The sequence below is a fragment of the Dermacentor silvarum genome, chromosome 5 (genome assembly GCF_013339745.2).
Source record: "Dermacentor silvarum isolate Dsil-2018 chromosome 5, BIME_Dsil_1.4, whole genome shotgun sequence".
Classification (NCBI taxonomy): domain Eukaryota; kingdom Metazoa; phylum Arthropoda; class Arachnida; order Ixodida; family Ixodidae; genus Dermacentor; species Dermacentor silvarum.
In genome coordinates, this window is record NC_051158.1 from 94,190,970 (window position 1) to 94,208,122 (window position 17,153).

At 45.6% G+C, this 17,153-nt stretch overlaps 1 protein-coding gene across 1 annotated transcript in view; it reads right to left on the reverse strand.

Annotated features, from left to right (window-relative positions):
* LOC119453622 (rho GTPase-activating protein 44-like) overlaps positions 1 to 17,153 on the reverse strand; it is a 128,109-nt gene that overhangs the window by 4,623 nt on the left and 106,333 nt on the right. The window contains exons 10-15 of the mRNA XM_037715680.2: positions 14,988 to 15,051; positions 14,223 to 14,304; positions 11,842 to 11,922; positions 11,228 to 11,359; positions 9,880 to 9,959; positions 7,389 to 7,494 (exon numbers count right to left, since the gene is read on the reverse strand). Of these exons, the coding sequence (XP_037571608.1) occupies positions 7,389 to 7,494; positions 9,880 to 9,959; positions 11,228 to 11,359; positions 11,842 to 11,922; positions 14,223 to 14,304; positions 14,988 to 15,051 (545 nt within the window). The remainder of the gene's footprint in view (positions 1 to 7,388; positions 7,495 to 9,879; positions 9,960 to 11,227; positions 11,360 to 11,841; positions 11,923 to 14,222; positions 14,305 to 14,987; positions 15,052 to 17,153) is intronic.

Consider the following 17,153-nt stretch of genomic DNA (forward strand, 5'->3'; position numbering starts at 1 on the left):
GTCGCTTTTCCCTCTCCCCATTGGTTGTTTCCACCGAGAGATGACGCCGCTGACGTAGACTAGCTCATGACTTCTGCCGTGTGCACGCGTCTCCGTCTCTCTGTTACCTCGGCTGGGATCGCAAGTAGGGTGCATTGTTTTGTCGTTTTTCTCGTGCAGTACGGTCAAACCTAGCAACGTTGGTGCGGTCCATGCATTTTAAACCTTCGTGGGTGATCATGGACATGAGCTTAACGCTGAGCGACCGTGATTGCTAGATGCTTTTGACGTGCGATCACGTCAAAAAAAAAAACATTCGAAGAGGTTGACAGACATCATGTGTGGGTAAAGCACTGTGGACTTCTTCACGTGGATACATGTAACTTCGAGCAACGCATATAGTGAGAAAGCATATAGTGGCAGAAGCGCCCTAGGGATTTTGTATGTCTGAGCTGCATGCATCGTCCAACAAAGCCTTTGCAATAAAATATTTGCTCGCATTTTGCTTATTCAAGGCACGCGGCGCTTTTTATCGGTCCTTAAATATTTGTTTCTATTTTTCCTGGTCGCCAAGGCACACCGACATGGTAGTAAGTGCAGAGGTTTCTGGGTATACGAATATTCACGTCGGCCACAACGCTCATCTGATGCAAAAAAACTTGGGGAAAACTTGCCTGAAAGTCGTAAAAATAGTATGCTACTAATGTGCGTCGAGGCCCGAAGGACGGCTCACTATAAGAATGAAAGAAGAAAAAGAATATAAGGACGGCTCACTATATCTATAGAGCAGCGTCGCAAGCAGTTTTTGACAAGATAAAGCTGTTAGAACGCTTGCCGACTTGCGTATTTTCTGCACTTTACTACGGTAACTAAGAGCGTATTAGCCACAATAAACAAAAGCGAATTTTTTCTTTTATCCTTTCTTTCTTTTTTTCTACGTGCGACGCGCAATCCGCTTTGACGCTATACAGTTGCTGGAAGCGCGCTCGCACTTTCACAGACTGTATTCAAGACACTACTATGGTGCTCTATAGCATTATAAACATGGCTCTGGTCACCCAGTGGATCGTTGTTCCACCATCGCAGCAATTAAAACAGTCGGCGTCGCGCCTGCCGCGCAGACGGGAGTGGTGGCAGCACTCTACGTCGGTGGTGCCCTCAGCGAAATGAGCGGTGGCAGTTTGCAACTCTGCCGACGGCGCCTCCCTATTGTTGTTACAGCTTCTTGACAGGCACAGAGTTTATCGAGTAGGCTATGGCTTCACTAAATCAGCATCAAAAGTATCAAGAGTCTCAAGTGGCAATGAAAATTGTCAAGTTCTAACAATGTCACAATTTCACATTTGCACAGACAAACCTCGTAAAGCTAGCTCACAGTAGTCCCATAAACTCAAACCCAAGCACTCATCATCACCCAAGGACCGAAACGCCACTTTTAAGGCCTTCAACCTAAACCATGAGCATGATCTCAGACCCAGTCATCGATAAGCCATTCGTGCAAACATATTAGCGGCAAGTTTCCAGCAAATACTTGCCGGCCATCACCATGCAGGCTAGCAGTGAATTTTTCGACATGGCCACACTTGTCAGTAGGCCTAACCAGCGCTACTTTGCCAAGTGTTGGTGGCCAATATTATGGTGCTTACAGTTTTGTGCTGAGTCGATGCAAATGTATTTGCAGCTGCCGTACGGCACATGGAAAACCATAAGTACGCCTTGCCAACAAAAACAAGGGTACAGACAACCTGAATAGTGCCAACTTTGCTCCCAGCTTCCATCTTTGCGACATCATGCCCACAATTCAGCAGTTATGGTCGCCGTTATAAACATTATACATTGGTTTTCTGGAGAGGGTGGTTGTGCTGCCGGGATGTTTCAATAATCAAGTTGGTCTAAAAAATTGGTCAGTGACTGTGCCTCCTGCTTATGAGGTGAATGCGCTGTTGCTAGTCCATCAGTGGAAAAGTGACCTACTTGCCTATGGAATCGGTAAGATAACTGATAGGAATTATTGGTCCCTGAGGATGGCATAAATGGAGCATAATTATTAGTGGCCTTTAGCTATGGGTTGGAAATTCTTGTCTCCTTTGTTCTTGTAGGAAGTGGCGAGAAAAATGAAGATGCAAACATGGACAAGAAATGAGACAGCCAGAGAGGAAAATTACCGATTCAGATGTGGAACTAGTACTGATAATAAATTCTTGCCAAATTATTTTTTGCTGTAATACATAGTTGTCAGGCCAGCAATCGCAGCTGGAAGCCTCAATTCCTTTTGGTGCAAAAGAATAGACTAGATCATCCTTCATAGCAACAAGCTGAATATCTACACCAAATGCACCGTGGTTTCGTGCTGAAATTGATGGACTGATAATGGTGCTTAACGTCTGAAAGCAACACAGGCGTTACGAGAGATGCCGTAGTCGAGGGCTTCGAATTATTTTCGATCACCTGGGGTTCTTTGACATGACACCGGAACACTGCGCATGAACATGGACGGCAATGTACTGCAGCCCCACCTGAAAAATGAACCTGCGACTCCATGCTTGGCAGCAGAACGACTGCCAAAATTTTGCATGCCTTTAAGTCACTTTAGCGACATTAAGTGTGTGCCAAGCCATTGCCTGTTCCACCAAATCGGTTCTTCCTTTCCAGTCGACTCAATGTTCGCTTGCATTCAGCAGGGGACAAGCCTGGATTAGAGCGTTCTTCACTTTCTGCTTCTCAGGGAATTAAGAGCATCCCCTCAACCTTTTGTTGTTCTCGGCGGTGCTTGTAATCCTGATTCCTACTCTCGAGTGATTACGTTCGCTTTAGCATACCATGACATTTGGTGGGATGCCTCACTTGTGTCATAAGTGCTCTGCCCGTTGGCTTGGTAAATCATTGTTTGCTGAAAGAGATTGTATTGCCAAAAGTCATCAATCCAGATTAGGGACCTGTGTGCTAAATAACAATTGTGTCAATGGAGATTAAACAATAGCCCTGACTGTTCCGTGCACGGGAGGTAGCTCTATGTGCACAGCTTTTGTTTTCATACAACCTAGCCTGCTTCCAGCAAACCGAGCCAATTTGTGCATCAATTGGTGGTTTGTGGTTCCACGTATACCCGCAATTTCGATTACATCACTCTTGGCTGAAACCCAGGCCACACTTGAAATGTATTCAGAACTGTTTGCATCAAATGATGTTTTAAATCATTATTTCTAGCACAAAGAATAGCAATTTCATACCATGATTAAGTGCTTAGCAGGTAGCTAATGGATAAAAATAATATGCCCCAAAACTTTTCCGTCAGTGCTCTTTGAGATGTGCCATTAGACCAATGCACACCAAAAACCCCCATGACCGCAGCAGCAGCACTTCGTGAATCAGCTCTTCGCTGCTCAGCAGCTGCAAAAGCGCTGAGGAATTAGTGGCAGCTAGCTTTTTTCAAAATCAAACAGTGTGAGGGCATCTAGCTGTTTGGCAAAGAGGAGCAGAAGCAGGAGAAAGGCAGGAATGAGCAAAAAGCACAGCATGGCCCTGAGAGACAGATCTTTACTGAATGGATCTTCATGGGCTACTGACATGACAGTTCTTAGTTCTCATTTTGTTTTTGCATTTGATGTTGTGGGGACACCTTGGACCCCCGTCTCCGGTTCACGCGTGACTTGGGCCATTCGCCCGTGCGGTCGCTTGGCACATGCCATTTCAGCCTTGTTTCAGCACGAGGCAAAGCCTGCTGCTTGCACACACGGCTCGTGTTACACCATGCACCGCGCATATGAACAGTGCCCGAAGAGTGGGGCCTCTCTTGCTCTCTCCTCGGCATCTCTTTCCTTTAGCATCCGAGGTGCATGGGCGCCTTCGCCCGGCAGATTCACCTTCAGTGCTCTTGGTGATCGGACGTGAGGACCCATTTGGTACTGCGCCTCTCTGAGCAAAGCGTAGCGAACCTAGCTCGGAAGAGCCTGTGTGGCTGAGTGGACTTCCCAGGAGCTTTAACCAGTTGTCTGCGACTGCCACCCTAGTGCTGCGTTGCCTGTGTTGTACAATCTTTTGTACATAACACTGAATAAACCCCTTTTGTCTTTAACATGACTGGAGTTGTCTCTATGTCTTGCCAGTGAGTCAGTGAATTCGCTGTGGCACCCCTTTGCATGCACGGCAGAGTGGGGATGAGCTACAGGTCTCCTTAGACCTCAGCTAGCTAGTACCAGGCACGTTAGCCTAAACACCCACTATGCAAGTCCTGGGCCTTGACACCCCAGAAAGAGCCTCAGGGAATCCTAAACAGCCTACTATAATAGCTTTCCTACAATCCAGTTTCGGTTTTGATATCCAACGAGAAGTATATTTTGTGACATCCAGATGCAAAAGGCGGTCATGTGGGAGCAGGACATCATGATGTTCTTGTACTCGCTCCGTCTTGCTCGATGGTCTGTTACACTACTACACTGGGCAATGAGTAATCGCCCAGAAGCAGACCAAGCGAGCAGTAGCGAGTCAAATAACATCACGATGTCCTCCTCCCACGTGACTGCCCGCTCCACCAAGATACATTAGTCGCCAACGTGACTTTAGCTGCTGATGCCCGATGAAGCAGCGCCAATTAGACCTAATAACCTAGGCTGTGTGGCCGTGACGAAAAATTTGCCGCTGACCGATGTGTTAACGGGCTGCAAGCCATCGCGGAATGCTTGAAGCTACTATGCTTATACATGTGGCTCATCATGTGATCAGTCCCAAGGTCACACGTGCGGATTAGATTTTGATGGCTGTTGAAGCGGCGTGAAGTTCATCGCCACCTGTCTGCGGCTAATCAGCTCAATCTTCACGCTTTAATAAATACGAACTGCTTATGTTGCCATTTCCTCTGTCCGGGTGGTGTAGCGTTATCATTACAATCGGTCCTATCGACCTGTATGAACCTTGTACAGATAGAGGCGGCCCCAGCCAATGTGGTGCCGTTCTGCAAATTGCGGCATTCAGGTGCTGTGTGTGTGCGATTCCCACATCGCCGACGTAGGGGAGAGCTCGCAGTGACAAAGTCCACTACCACGTTAACCGGGGTGGCCCATCTGCGGCGCGCTCGGCAGTCCTTATGCGGCAAAAATGAAGTGAAACGCTCGCTTTGGCAGTGCGCGTGTCTCTACACCGAATTATGTTTGTTCACTACTTGATTCGATTCGGTGATTTTCTACATTCGCACACCCCTGGTAAAATCACCTTGAATATCCCACGTAAACGTATAGCGATGTACTACGCATACATTCAACTCGCATTCACCACCACATTCGACATACTGAACGCCACGCTACGCCTCTGCAAGTGCACTTCTCCTAACAGAGAAGCTACTACTTCTTGCATCGTCAGAAAGATTTAATGCCAACAAATTTCAAACGCCAATGTTTTGGCAGATGCTGTCAACAAGAGATTGAATCCAAAGGGCAGTGCATGCCATGGAGGAAAATTAAGCAGAGTGTTTCTCAGTTATGCTTGCTGTGCATACGGATAGCTCGTGCAAACTGTGACCGTTCGTTATCGGCAAGAGCAGATCGCCACTCTGCTTAAAGAATTCAAAAGGCCTCCCAGTCCAATACACAGTCCACAAGAAAGCATGGATGACGTCCGATCTTTAGTCTCAGTGGCTCCGGGCATGGGATGCTGAATTGAGATGCTGAACCGCTGAGTTTGTCTTGTTGTAGACAAAGGCTTTCCGCAAACAGCATTTTAGGATTCCACGAGCTGTAAAACAAATCCGGAGAGACCCTCTCCCCGACACAGCAGTCTGCCTGGCTAGTTGCCCACGTATGACGATCGGCTGTTTTAACGTTATATTATAGTGGACACGTGGCAGGGCACATTCAGACGTGATCTGCAGTACAAGTGCACTGTTCGCTGCACAGAGCCTATCCATAGAGGCTAGTTTGGTTCCACGGTGTGTCCATTTCTGCCATAGCTTGAATAAAAATATGCGACAAGCACTCTAACACGCACACAGCACACTGTGGCCTTGCGTCGATCCGGGCGACGTGGGCTGTTAGGGTTAGCATTGCGAAGACCATTCTGCAGTGCGAGTGATTTTCAGCGTTAGTGAGAAAAAAATAGGTCAGCTTTTGTGCATTCGAAGCGGCCTTGGAGAAGCAAATCGGTTAGTTCCCGCCTTTCACGGTCTTGGGAAACTGTTCAAGAGGTGCGAAGATCTCGAATAAGCTTCTGATAGGCATATTTTACATTTCGAAGTATCGATATATCGAACTATGTTGCGATTCTCTTAGAGTTCAATACATCTAGGATTGATTGTATTTGTTTCCACTTCTCTTCAAGGTCAAAAGAAAGATACTCACACAAGCTTACGACAAAGCGTACAGTTGCAGGATGAATTAAGAATTTTCAATCCTTCAGTGAAATTTGTCAGTTTTACAGAATGTGTACCCATGCAAGAACTTTCTACAGGAGCGTCAAATATAAGAGCAACTATTTCATGACCAACTTACTTAACGAGCACTTATCCAGCCCCATGATGAATATGCCTCATGTAAAACATTACGAATGAAAAATGAAAAAGAGGTTAACCTACTAAATGAATACGTACAGGCATCGAGAGCAAACACAGAGCCACGTAGTCTCAAACTTGTTTTACTTAAACACATTACCACCTCATTTAAACTCATAGCATAGGTCCAATCACAAGTGTCTCAAGATGTACGAGACACATTTCAAAGATTATTTTCATCGGTACTTTTGCATTTGATCTTGGCGTGCACACAGTACATAAAAGGGATATATTCATGTTCACTATAACGAGGTTCCATTGTAGAGCATGTTTTTATTGTGACAGCAATTATATGGACACTCAAAGTGAGTTCCCATTGTTGGCGCCACCACCAACACTGTGCCGTCCCGGCATCAACAGTGCAAATGTGGCTTGCACGTGGAGGGTTGAAAGGTCTCCAAAGACACTAGAAACATGCAGTAAACTTGAAGCTACAAAATCTGGTTTTTCTCCTGTCTCATTAAGTGCACTACTGAGGTGCGATGCCTGCGACGCCGGTGGCAGCGCTCATCGTCACGCCAGTATTATGAGACGCCTGGTAGCTGTCATGGCGCTGTTTCTGCTGCAGAGCAGAAGTTGCCTGGCGTGCTGTGTCAACCCTGTGTAATCTTAGAACGCCATTCAAAGAGCTTCAGCATAACGCTAAACCTTGTTATCGCTTTCCATGCTTCGTCCATCGGGCAAGACTGCCGAGTTTTTTTACTTCAGTGTCCCTGCAATGAAGTAGTGCCAAAAGCGAGTGTGCTGTGCATTTGCGAGTGCCGTGGCAGGACAACATTCTGCAGCAGGCAGCCAGGGGAACGAGTGCAGAGTTAGAGAGGTCGGAGAGAAGCAAGCATGAACGAGAGCAACAAAGACCCTCTCACCCTACCCTGCCAAGTGACCATCGACATCACCATTGGTGGTGGCCTGGTGGGTCAGCTGGTGGCCCTCGGACGGCGCAGTGGTCCTCGTGGGGGAGGGAGAGAAGTCTTCTTCTGCAAACACAACGAAAGAAAAGACAAACACACATTTATGCTCTCTTAATGGGAGATTACGATGACATCAAGTCAGTCTGGATTTCCTGATGCAGTATTCTACTACGACTGCAGCATTTCCATGCATTTGGTCTGAAGACGTTGGTTACTGAGGATAAAAAGAGTGGTGCCCTAACCACAGTGACATCAGAGTAATGTTAATAACATTAACCGTGTTTCATGTGTTTGGGCTGTCGTTCTGGACAAAATGTTATCAAAACTTATGAGTTTCAGTCTTGTGTTCCATTAAAATGCAATGTGATCCTTGTTTACCGATAGACAACTGTCGTGACATGAGCAGAGACTCTGGAAGCCCATAATGGCGCGAGGAGCTGGTGTGGAAACGTCAAAGCAGCATTGCCACCAATCCTACACCTTGCATTCTTTATGGCCTGTCAAGTCTTTCCACGTGGCAAGACCAACATATTGCAGGTCCTAGCTGTGCTATCAGAAATCCAGCTTAAATTATTGCTTTTCTTCCGTGTCCCTTTGGCACTGCAATGCCACAAATGTGATCAAATGTTACATATCGTATGCTCAATTTCAAACGAGCATAACATTAGAAAAAGCGACACAACCAGAGCTGTGTCGCTGTGCACAAGGTGGTAGCACTAACTCGGTAGGCGGCATGTTCTTGTATCCACACTTCAATAACATTCGAAACTTGAAAAAGTGGTCACATTCCCAGACAGTGATGAAACTGCATTAGAGCCCTTAGTGCCTTTCCCATTAATGTAAAATCATGAGCTTATCTAAAATTATAAATGTTTTAAAATTAAATTCTGGGGTTTAACGTGCACAAAACAAGGTATGATTATGAGGCACGCCGTGGCAGGAGACTCAATTAATTTTGAATCACGTGGGGTTTTTAAACGTGCACCCGATGCACGGCACATGGGCGCTTTTACATTTCACAACCATCAAAATGTGGCCACTGTGGCTGAGATTTGATCCCGCGCCCTGAGGCTTAGCTGTGCAATGCCAAAGCCACTACGCCACCACAGCGGGTAAAACTAGAAATGTGATGCTGCATATAAGAACGTGCTGAGCAGACAATGTCCTCGGGCTGCTCACTAAAACAGTCCCAGTCTGTGGAATGCAGACTGGCATTTCATCTGTTTCCGCGCCACAGAATAGCTCATGCAAAGCTTCGATGAGAAATCACTCGCACTATTCAATAAGTTTACGACTGCATAGTGTTGACCATTAGATACCTATATTACAGTTTCAGACGCATATTTCTGGCACCCAGCACACCATATTTATTGCCTAAAGGTTTATTCTCTAGTGATTACCTCAGAACTACCACAAACCAAAGTCTACAGATCGACAGCTCTTTTTCCTAACTACAGCGCAGGTTCCCCCAGAATAACAAATGCCAATCTTGGAGGCCATGGAAGATATAAATGGTGTCAAGAACCTGATGTCTATGACATGTTTCTGGCTCTTGCAATCACTTTGGCTGCATGCAGCTGGCAAAAAGAATTGCCTTCAAGGTCTGCATTTGTTATCCAGAGAGCGCCATCGCCTGAACGTGGCTGGAAACACGCGCATCACTGGAAACACATTGCGACCGCCAGGTTTTGAACCCTACCTACGCTACTTATAAAATGACTGATGCAGTACAGTGCTGAAATGAGACGAGACAAGGAAGGATGAGGGCAACACTCGTCAAATAGCATTAACTAGCGCCACTTGTGAAAGTTGATTTGAAAACAACCCCTCTGTTCTCAATGTTACATCACTGGTAAAGATTTTTGGTTCATCTAAAGTTCCGGATGAACATTTCCAAAATTTCTAAGCTGGCTTTCTTACACAGCTGGGTGCCCAAAATATGGCACCAATGCTCACTCACCATTTGAACGAATGCTAAATACACGTGTTGAACAAGTTTCTCACTTCATACCAAGCAATCTTGAATGCTGCAAAGATGCATTGTACGAAAGACTAATGAGGTCATTGAACCTTTCTGTAGTCCCTGGGCATCAGCTGTCATCCTAGCAAAAAAGGATGGCAGCTGGTGCTTCCCGGTCCACTACCATCACTTGAACGAGGTCGCGCATCAGGACGTCTACCGACTGCTGCGAATTGATGACGCCCTCAACTGTCTTCATGGGTCTACCTACTTTTCATTCTTCGACCTCCGCTCAGGGTACTGGCAGATTTCTGTCAACGACCTGGACCGCAAAAAGACTGCATTTGCTCCACCCGGTAGTCTTTTCCAACTTAGTCATGACTTTTGGCTTACGCAATGCCTCCACTACGCTTATGCAATGCCTCCACCACGTCTGAAAAGTAATGGACTCTCTTCTGGATAACGATGTATAAAGAGAGTGCTCTACCAACCTCCTGGGAAAAACCAGTCCGCATAGTTGACCAGCGTGTCCACGATGGAGCTGTGCATGTTGGCTATGCCCATGTTGACACTGTAGGGAAAAAGGAAGCAGAAATGCAATCAGTAAGGAACTACAAGCCACTCCAATCCGAAAGAGATAACATGGTTGATAAATGGCTGTGGCTCATTTCTGAGCCTCTTCCTTTACGAAACAGCGAGCCATAAACATGTTCTACCAGCCACAGTGGCTATGGAATCCTGCTGTTCAGCACAATGCCATGCACACGATTCCTGACTGCGAAAACAGTGCATCCCGTTGGGGGGCAGAAATAAAAAAATCGTCGTACACAGAGTTTTCAGGATACCCTTTCTGGTCTAAATTTTTTTGTAACTGAAGCGAAAATTTTACGTTAAGTGCATGTGAACGACAAAAGACAGGGAAGAATAAAGAAAGAAAATTCACACTATAATTTTTATTTTCTCATGAACGGGCAGGAACTCAAGGTGCTGTAAGCAGCATGTGGTTCTTTGGAGTTCTTATTTCCCAATCACAATGGTGTCGAATATTACCTACAAAACTTTACGATTCCTTCACGAATCACTGGCCCAGAAAAGGTCAGAGACGGTGCTGTCACAATTGATCGAGAACTCATCTCCCATAGGTAGATTAGCTGTGGCCTTGACATAAAATCTTTTGCTAAAGCTATGAATCAGCTTGCCCAATAGTATACTCTGCTTGACAAACGATTTAGCATATGAAGACGAAAAATGGTAATGGAGACAACCAATTGTGTCCGTTTTGCCCATCATAATCTTCGTCTGCTTATTTGCTGCCGAGTTCAAGTCAAGGATAACCAACTAGCTGAATTTTTTGGACTGCTAAATTCAACATGTAAAACAGCATATTGACTTAGTAGCACTGCTTCAAGTAGTACTGCTTCAGGACCCCTAACTGGCCTGCAGGTGTGTCTTGGTAGCCACACTAAGTCTACCACGGAACAAGAAGGGATTGGAAATAGTTTTGCTGCCCTCGGGCGTTCGAAGTGCTTATAGTACATGAACAAATGAGACGAAAATTAAATTGAAATCTGGGGTTCTTATATGACACAATCCCAATCTGATTAGAAGGCAAGCCATAGCGTGGGACTCTGGATTAGTTTTGACCACCTGCAGTTCTTTAACGAGCGTTTTTTGCATTTTGTCCCTGTCAAAATACGCCTGCTGCAGCCAAGATTAAACCCACCAGCTTGAGCTCAGCAGCGCAATGGCATAGCCACTGAGCGACTGTGGCGGGTCAACTGAAAGACGACCCAAGCAAGAAAGTCGAGCCAGCGGGGAGAGGAGAGGCACACTACGCACCCCATATGCAGGGACTGGTTCTCTTCCTTGGGCCAGACCAGGTTGGGGGCTATGACGATGGCGATGTTCTGCGAGCTCATCTTGTTCTGCTCTCGGTGGCCCACCAGGCGAGCCAGGAACTTCACCACATACCTGAATGACAAAGGCAAGCAGGCATTTTAAGTAATGGGGGCAACGCGACATCTTTTCATTGTTTTCTGTTTTTTTTTTTAGGACGAGAAGTTCGCAAGCCTGCCTGGTTGTCAGACAATGCTGAAGCGAACACTCGAGCCAAATATGTTTATGCTTTAACACAATGCAAAGAGCCTAGAGTTCTGGTCGAAGGACTGCCAGGCCTTTTCTTGAACTGTTTAAGATTCATACAAATTTCCCTGTTTACCACATGATGCACCAGTAATAAAGTATTTGAAGTCTGTTAGAAATTTTGAATAGCAGCAATTCACGTTGAGGAATGGACTGACTGGAGATTGAACAGCAAGACATTCAGTTCACTGTTCAAGACATTCAAATATTCGCTTCCCTCAGCTTGGTTGCCTTTACAATATTTACGGGTTAAAGAAATGCAAATTAGAAAGTAAAGAATGACCAAAAAAAAGCAAGAGGAAGTGACACACCTGAGGTTGTCGTGGTTGGCCTGGGGAAGGTTGTTGACCACTTGCCACAAAGCCTGCAGCCTAGCACTGGCATCGGGAACACTGCAAAAATACAGGAGCCTTCAATCAGCACGTGTAGGATGTTCCATTATTTAGATGCAGTGCTAGGGAATTCGTTGGAATCAAGCGAGTGCGGTGTGTTCATTTGTACAATGGCACTGGCTTTTACATGCATTACATCAACGTGCCCTGAACTACAAAAGTTCTTGGAGCATGGGATCCAGGAAAAACAAAAACGAAATTTCTTGCAGCCGAGAGCGTGTATGGCAAAGTAGCAAAAATATTTAACTTGTTCAATTGCACACTCATATTACCTTTGTGGTTGGCTGTGTTTCTCAAACTCCAAACTGGGCTAAAACCACTGCAATCTTAGAATATCTCTCTTTATTTTTAACCTCCAGTATCATAGTATTTGTGAAGTTCATGAAAAGTACCCAATGGTAGCAGTACTAACCAACAAACAAAATTGCAGGAGCCACAGTTTACGAACTACAACGAAACATACTAGCCCTACTTCGTTAGTAGAAGCAATGTATGCATTGATACACGTATAGCTTTTCTCGAATCCGCAATCACAGTGAACCCATCCGTTGGCACTACTGGGGAGCAATTCATTCAGTTTTATTGAGATAGCAATTATATGGACACTTCAACCGGATTTCTGCCGTGGGCGTCGCCGTCGCCGTGAGGTTCCCTATAGATAAAATCTTCGCCGCGCGCCGTATGCCCGAGCAGAAGCATGCGGGGACGCGCGCTATCACGGAGAGCGAACGCACTCAATCTCCCACGCGCAAGCAAGGAAGCGGGAAGCCAGCGCCGGAGGGAGCAGGGGGGGGGGGGCGCACTTCTACTCTGCCAACAACCACGCTCGTCGCTCACTCGCACCGTCGCTTATCCCCACACGGCTCTGACCTTTATGCGCCGTGCATTCGCCGCTCAGTTTCCGTTTAAGCGATAGACCGCACGCACCTTCGCCCGTTGCTGCGGCGTATGCGCTTGCTGCCAGCGTTTTGACAGTCGTTGCCTGCAGTCATTCAGTGTGATCTATTCATGTTTGTTTGTGTGCGCTCACACCACGCTTGTTCAATCAGTTCGTAATAGTCGGGCCACATTTTCCAACGCACGCTACACATGCAATGCTGCCCGGGTCGGCAGTGCAGCGCTACAGGTGTGTCCCTTCGCACGTGCTGCCCACGGAAAGCGCTTCTCATCAACACCACCGTTTCACACGCGCCTTCTTGTGGTCATCGAGTCTCTCTTCATGTCGGTCTACTTACGCCGCAGCACACCTGCTTACTTAATCAGCTCATGTTTACTACAATTCATATTGCTACCAAAGCCGCTCACCTTACTTTGTATGACATTGCTGTGTTGCTATCGCATTCATTGCTTCGCCCTTAGGGCGAAACTGTGACATTTTTGTAGAAAACAACAAAATACAAAAACAAGAAAGACCACACACCTTAGATCATTGCATAGCAACTTGGTTCACAGACATTGTGTACTTGTGCATGATAATACAGTATACTTCTGTTTATTCAACTCCGGTTGATTTGATTTTTCGGTTAATTCGATCCTGACTGAAGATCCTGGTCAGCGCCCATGCATTTCTATGGGCCCAAACTTTCGTTACTTTGATCCTAAAATTGGCCCTTGGTGGTTAATTAGAACTTTAACAGTCAGCACGAATGCACGTGAACCTTACAGTGACCCCAAAGGCAACCCCTTTAGCGGCAGCGTCTGTCCCAGTAGAGCTTAGGGAACAATAAGTGCGTTGAACACACTTCATCTCGCGTCATAAGCGCCCATTCTCGGCCTGCCCTAGTACGATTTTCGAGCAATAACCATAGCTCGCAATGTCTTGCGAGCTATTTACCACCTAACAATAATGTATTGCAGTAAAGCTGACCTTAGAAAACCAGCCGCTGTTGTGCAACAAATATTTTACCCTTGCCCATTTTTCTTGCTCAAAAATCGCGTGTGCGTTAAATTTCTACTTTGTTTAAGAGCTTTATTGTAATTTCTACGTTAGTCTTCTACTTTGTACATATAGAAAGTGGCTGCGCGCTTGATTTGGGCACCTTCGATTTGAGGGCAAGCAAAGCCAAATGAATCAGCAGTGTGTTTTGGCGCTTTTTCTGCACCTTGTTTAATACGATCTGCTGGATAATTCAATCAATTTCGTTGGTTCCGATAGGGTCAAAATAACAGAAGTAGATTGCACCTTAATGCTTAGTATACACTTTTGTGCCACAACCCTTCATTTGCAGCCTTTGATGGGGTTCACTCGTAAAGCACAACCTTTTCTAATATCTTTTTTACTCCAAGTGGAGCAAGCGCACCTTGCAGCCTTCATCCATTCTTCGTATAGGGCAAAGGTCATCAAAGGTTCAGGAAGCTCTCGCAGGTACAGTTTCAGCACACCTAAAAGGAAAGAGGAGAAGGGTCTTGAGCAGGAGATGATGCGAAAACATTGCTTGGAGGTGGAAAGAGATTACAGCACGGGCAGACAATGGAGTTTCAAACTAATGTCACAAGTTGGGAGTCGGAATAGCGGCCATTCGCCAACTCGCATGCAACAGAAATAAAAAAAAGCATCTTCAGTACAATCTAACTTCGGTATAACGAGCATGGATATAATGAATTAACAAACGCAACAAAGTCAGTTTAAAATGCTTCTCACTGGTAATATTTCTTGCCAATATCAGCAAGTAACAAGTATGTGCTTATAAGAAATAACAGATACAACGAAGGTATATTTTCACTTCGGATGTGACTTTGTTATAATGTGCACAATTATCTCGACAATGAACACAGGCACCTATAAGTGCCAACATAATAACAAGGTCTGTCAACATCACACGCGCCACGGCTAAGGAATTCCGATAAATTTAGCACAACATTCACGAAAAGATGCTCTCGAAACTTGTCTGCAAGCCAAGAGACTGACGATTTTATCCAATATCATTGTTGACCCTTGAAGTGGAAAAATGAGGACGACTGCCCTCACCACAATGGGTGGAGGAAAGCAGAGGCTCTCCAGAAAACATACACAAACACACACACACACGCATACACAAATCGCACATGAAAATCCTGCAACTCACTCGCCACTGTGTGGGGGTCCCTCTCAAACTCGCTCATGTCAGCAAAACCCGCGTTGAACGCGCTCTGAAATGAAGAAAAAAAGGTACTGAAATTCAGCACTTGCATCAACCGAGACATTACATTTAATAATGCACCCTGCGGGGTTTTAGTAAGTTCACGTTGTGGTACAAGAGATAAGCAAGCAAACAGGGAAATCTATTCGCACATTATTTACAAGAGTAGACTGGCAGATTAGGTGGCTACTCACTCGCGCCCTTGCTCATCTCCCTGGCCACAATTACCAGCACCCAGTCAAGCTCGTACTTGCGTCCGCTAGCACTCGCCAACAGTCACTCACGTTCACGCTCATGCCCCACTCAAACTCACCGCCACCAACTTTCGTTCCTACTTGAGTAAAATGGCAACTCAACACCCGTTCATACTCGCTCGCATATTTCATCCCTCACTACTAACGCTTCCATGTCACGCCTGCGAAATGAGTGTGGAGCAAGTAACGAGTCGGCATACTCGTGAGTAAGTACGCCCACCCTATGTTTACAAGTCAAGGGCAGATCAGGCAAGTGGCCCCATGTCGTCTTCATCATTGAGCGTGCACTCTCCTTCCTCCAAGTTGTGCACAGCGTTGTAACAATATTTACGTGGAGACAACACAAACCCAGTTGGCCAAAATTATTTCAGAGCCTCAAACTAGGACATTTCTCACCACGACATCACTATAGCGTAATTATTAGGGGTGTGCGAATATTTGAAAAGTTCGAATATTATCAAATATTACATTTCAATATTCATATTCTACTCGAAAAATATATATTCGAAAATGTTTGAACCGTCGGTTGGAGACGAACATTCGAATCAAATCGAATATATTGCTGGCTGCGCGGTAGCAAACATGGTTCTTAGCATTTGTTTCTATCTAATCTAAGAACAGTGGGGCGATATTGCGCCGAATTTTGCGATAATTTCGTGCTGCTTGCGAAATTTCGCCTGTAAAGCATACCTAGCCACTAAACGTCAAAACTTCGCGGGAAAGCCAGCTTCTCAGTAGCAAGGGTGCACTTTGTTTTCAGCACCACCCCCAATTCTGAGCTTATTGTTTGACAGCAAGTGCGATGAGTGATCACTAGCACAGGGTCAAATGCCCTCTAGGTTACACGCATTCGATGCGGTATAATAAGGCACAGGTTGGCAAGAACAACTAGTGGAAATTACTAAATTTTCCAAGTTAATATGTGCCAAAAACACAATGTTTTAGTATAACGGCTAACTAGTTTAGTTTTTTAACATTGACAATGTAATTGCAATGCTCCAACATAAATTAATTCAACTTGCTAATAAATACAAGCACATATTCGATTCAATATTCCAATCTAAGTATTCGTATTCGATTTTCATTGCAAAATTTTGATATTCGTACACCCCTAGTAATTATTCACCTAGCAAAATGTCGCTGCAATGACACTGAATCGTACCATATGTCTACTAGCGTTATCTAAAAAAAATTCTGTGTGTATGTACGTGCGTGCATGTGTGTGTAACGCTCTAATGTTTGCATATTACGTTGTATAAATAATTATTATTCGGTTTCCATTTACAGCGAAACTTCATTCACACGATTCTGTGTAATACATTTTTTGGGATGATACGTTTTTTTTTCCCCCGATAATACGATTTGGTTGGATAATACGTTGGATTGGACTGGACAAACTTTATTTGGGTCCTGCAGGACGCGCTTAGGGCGTAGTGGGCGTCTCCCACGTAGGGACCGACAGGAAATACCTGGCGGCCGCTTCGTGGGCCTGCTGGACGGCCCATTGCTGGTCGGCGAGAAGCGAGCTTCTGAGGGACTTCTCCCACTTGTCCGAGGTAGAGTTGGGATGAGCGTTTCTACACTCCCAGAGCATGTGTGTGAGTGTCGCCGTGTATCCGCACGAGGGGCACATGTCGCTGGGGTACGCGTCAGGATAGAGAACGTGGAGTTTGGCGGGGTTTGGGTACGTGTCTGTTTGTAATAAGCGTAGGGTTAGTGCTTGCGGTCTGTTAAGTTTGGGGTGTGGGGGCGAAAAGATGCGGCGTCCAAGGTAGAAGTGTTTGGTGATTTCATTATACGTAATGGGTGCATCCCGGTTGGTCTCTATCTCGGCGAAGTGAGGTTGCCCTGGGACGGC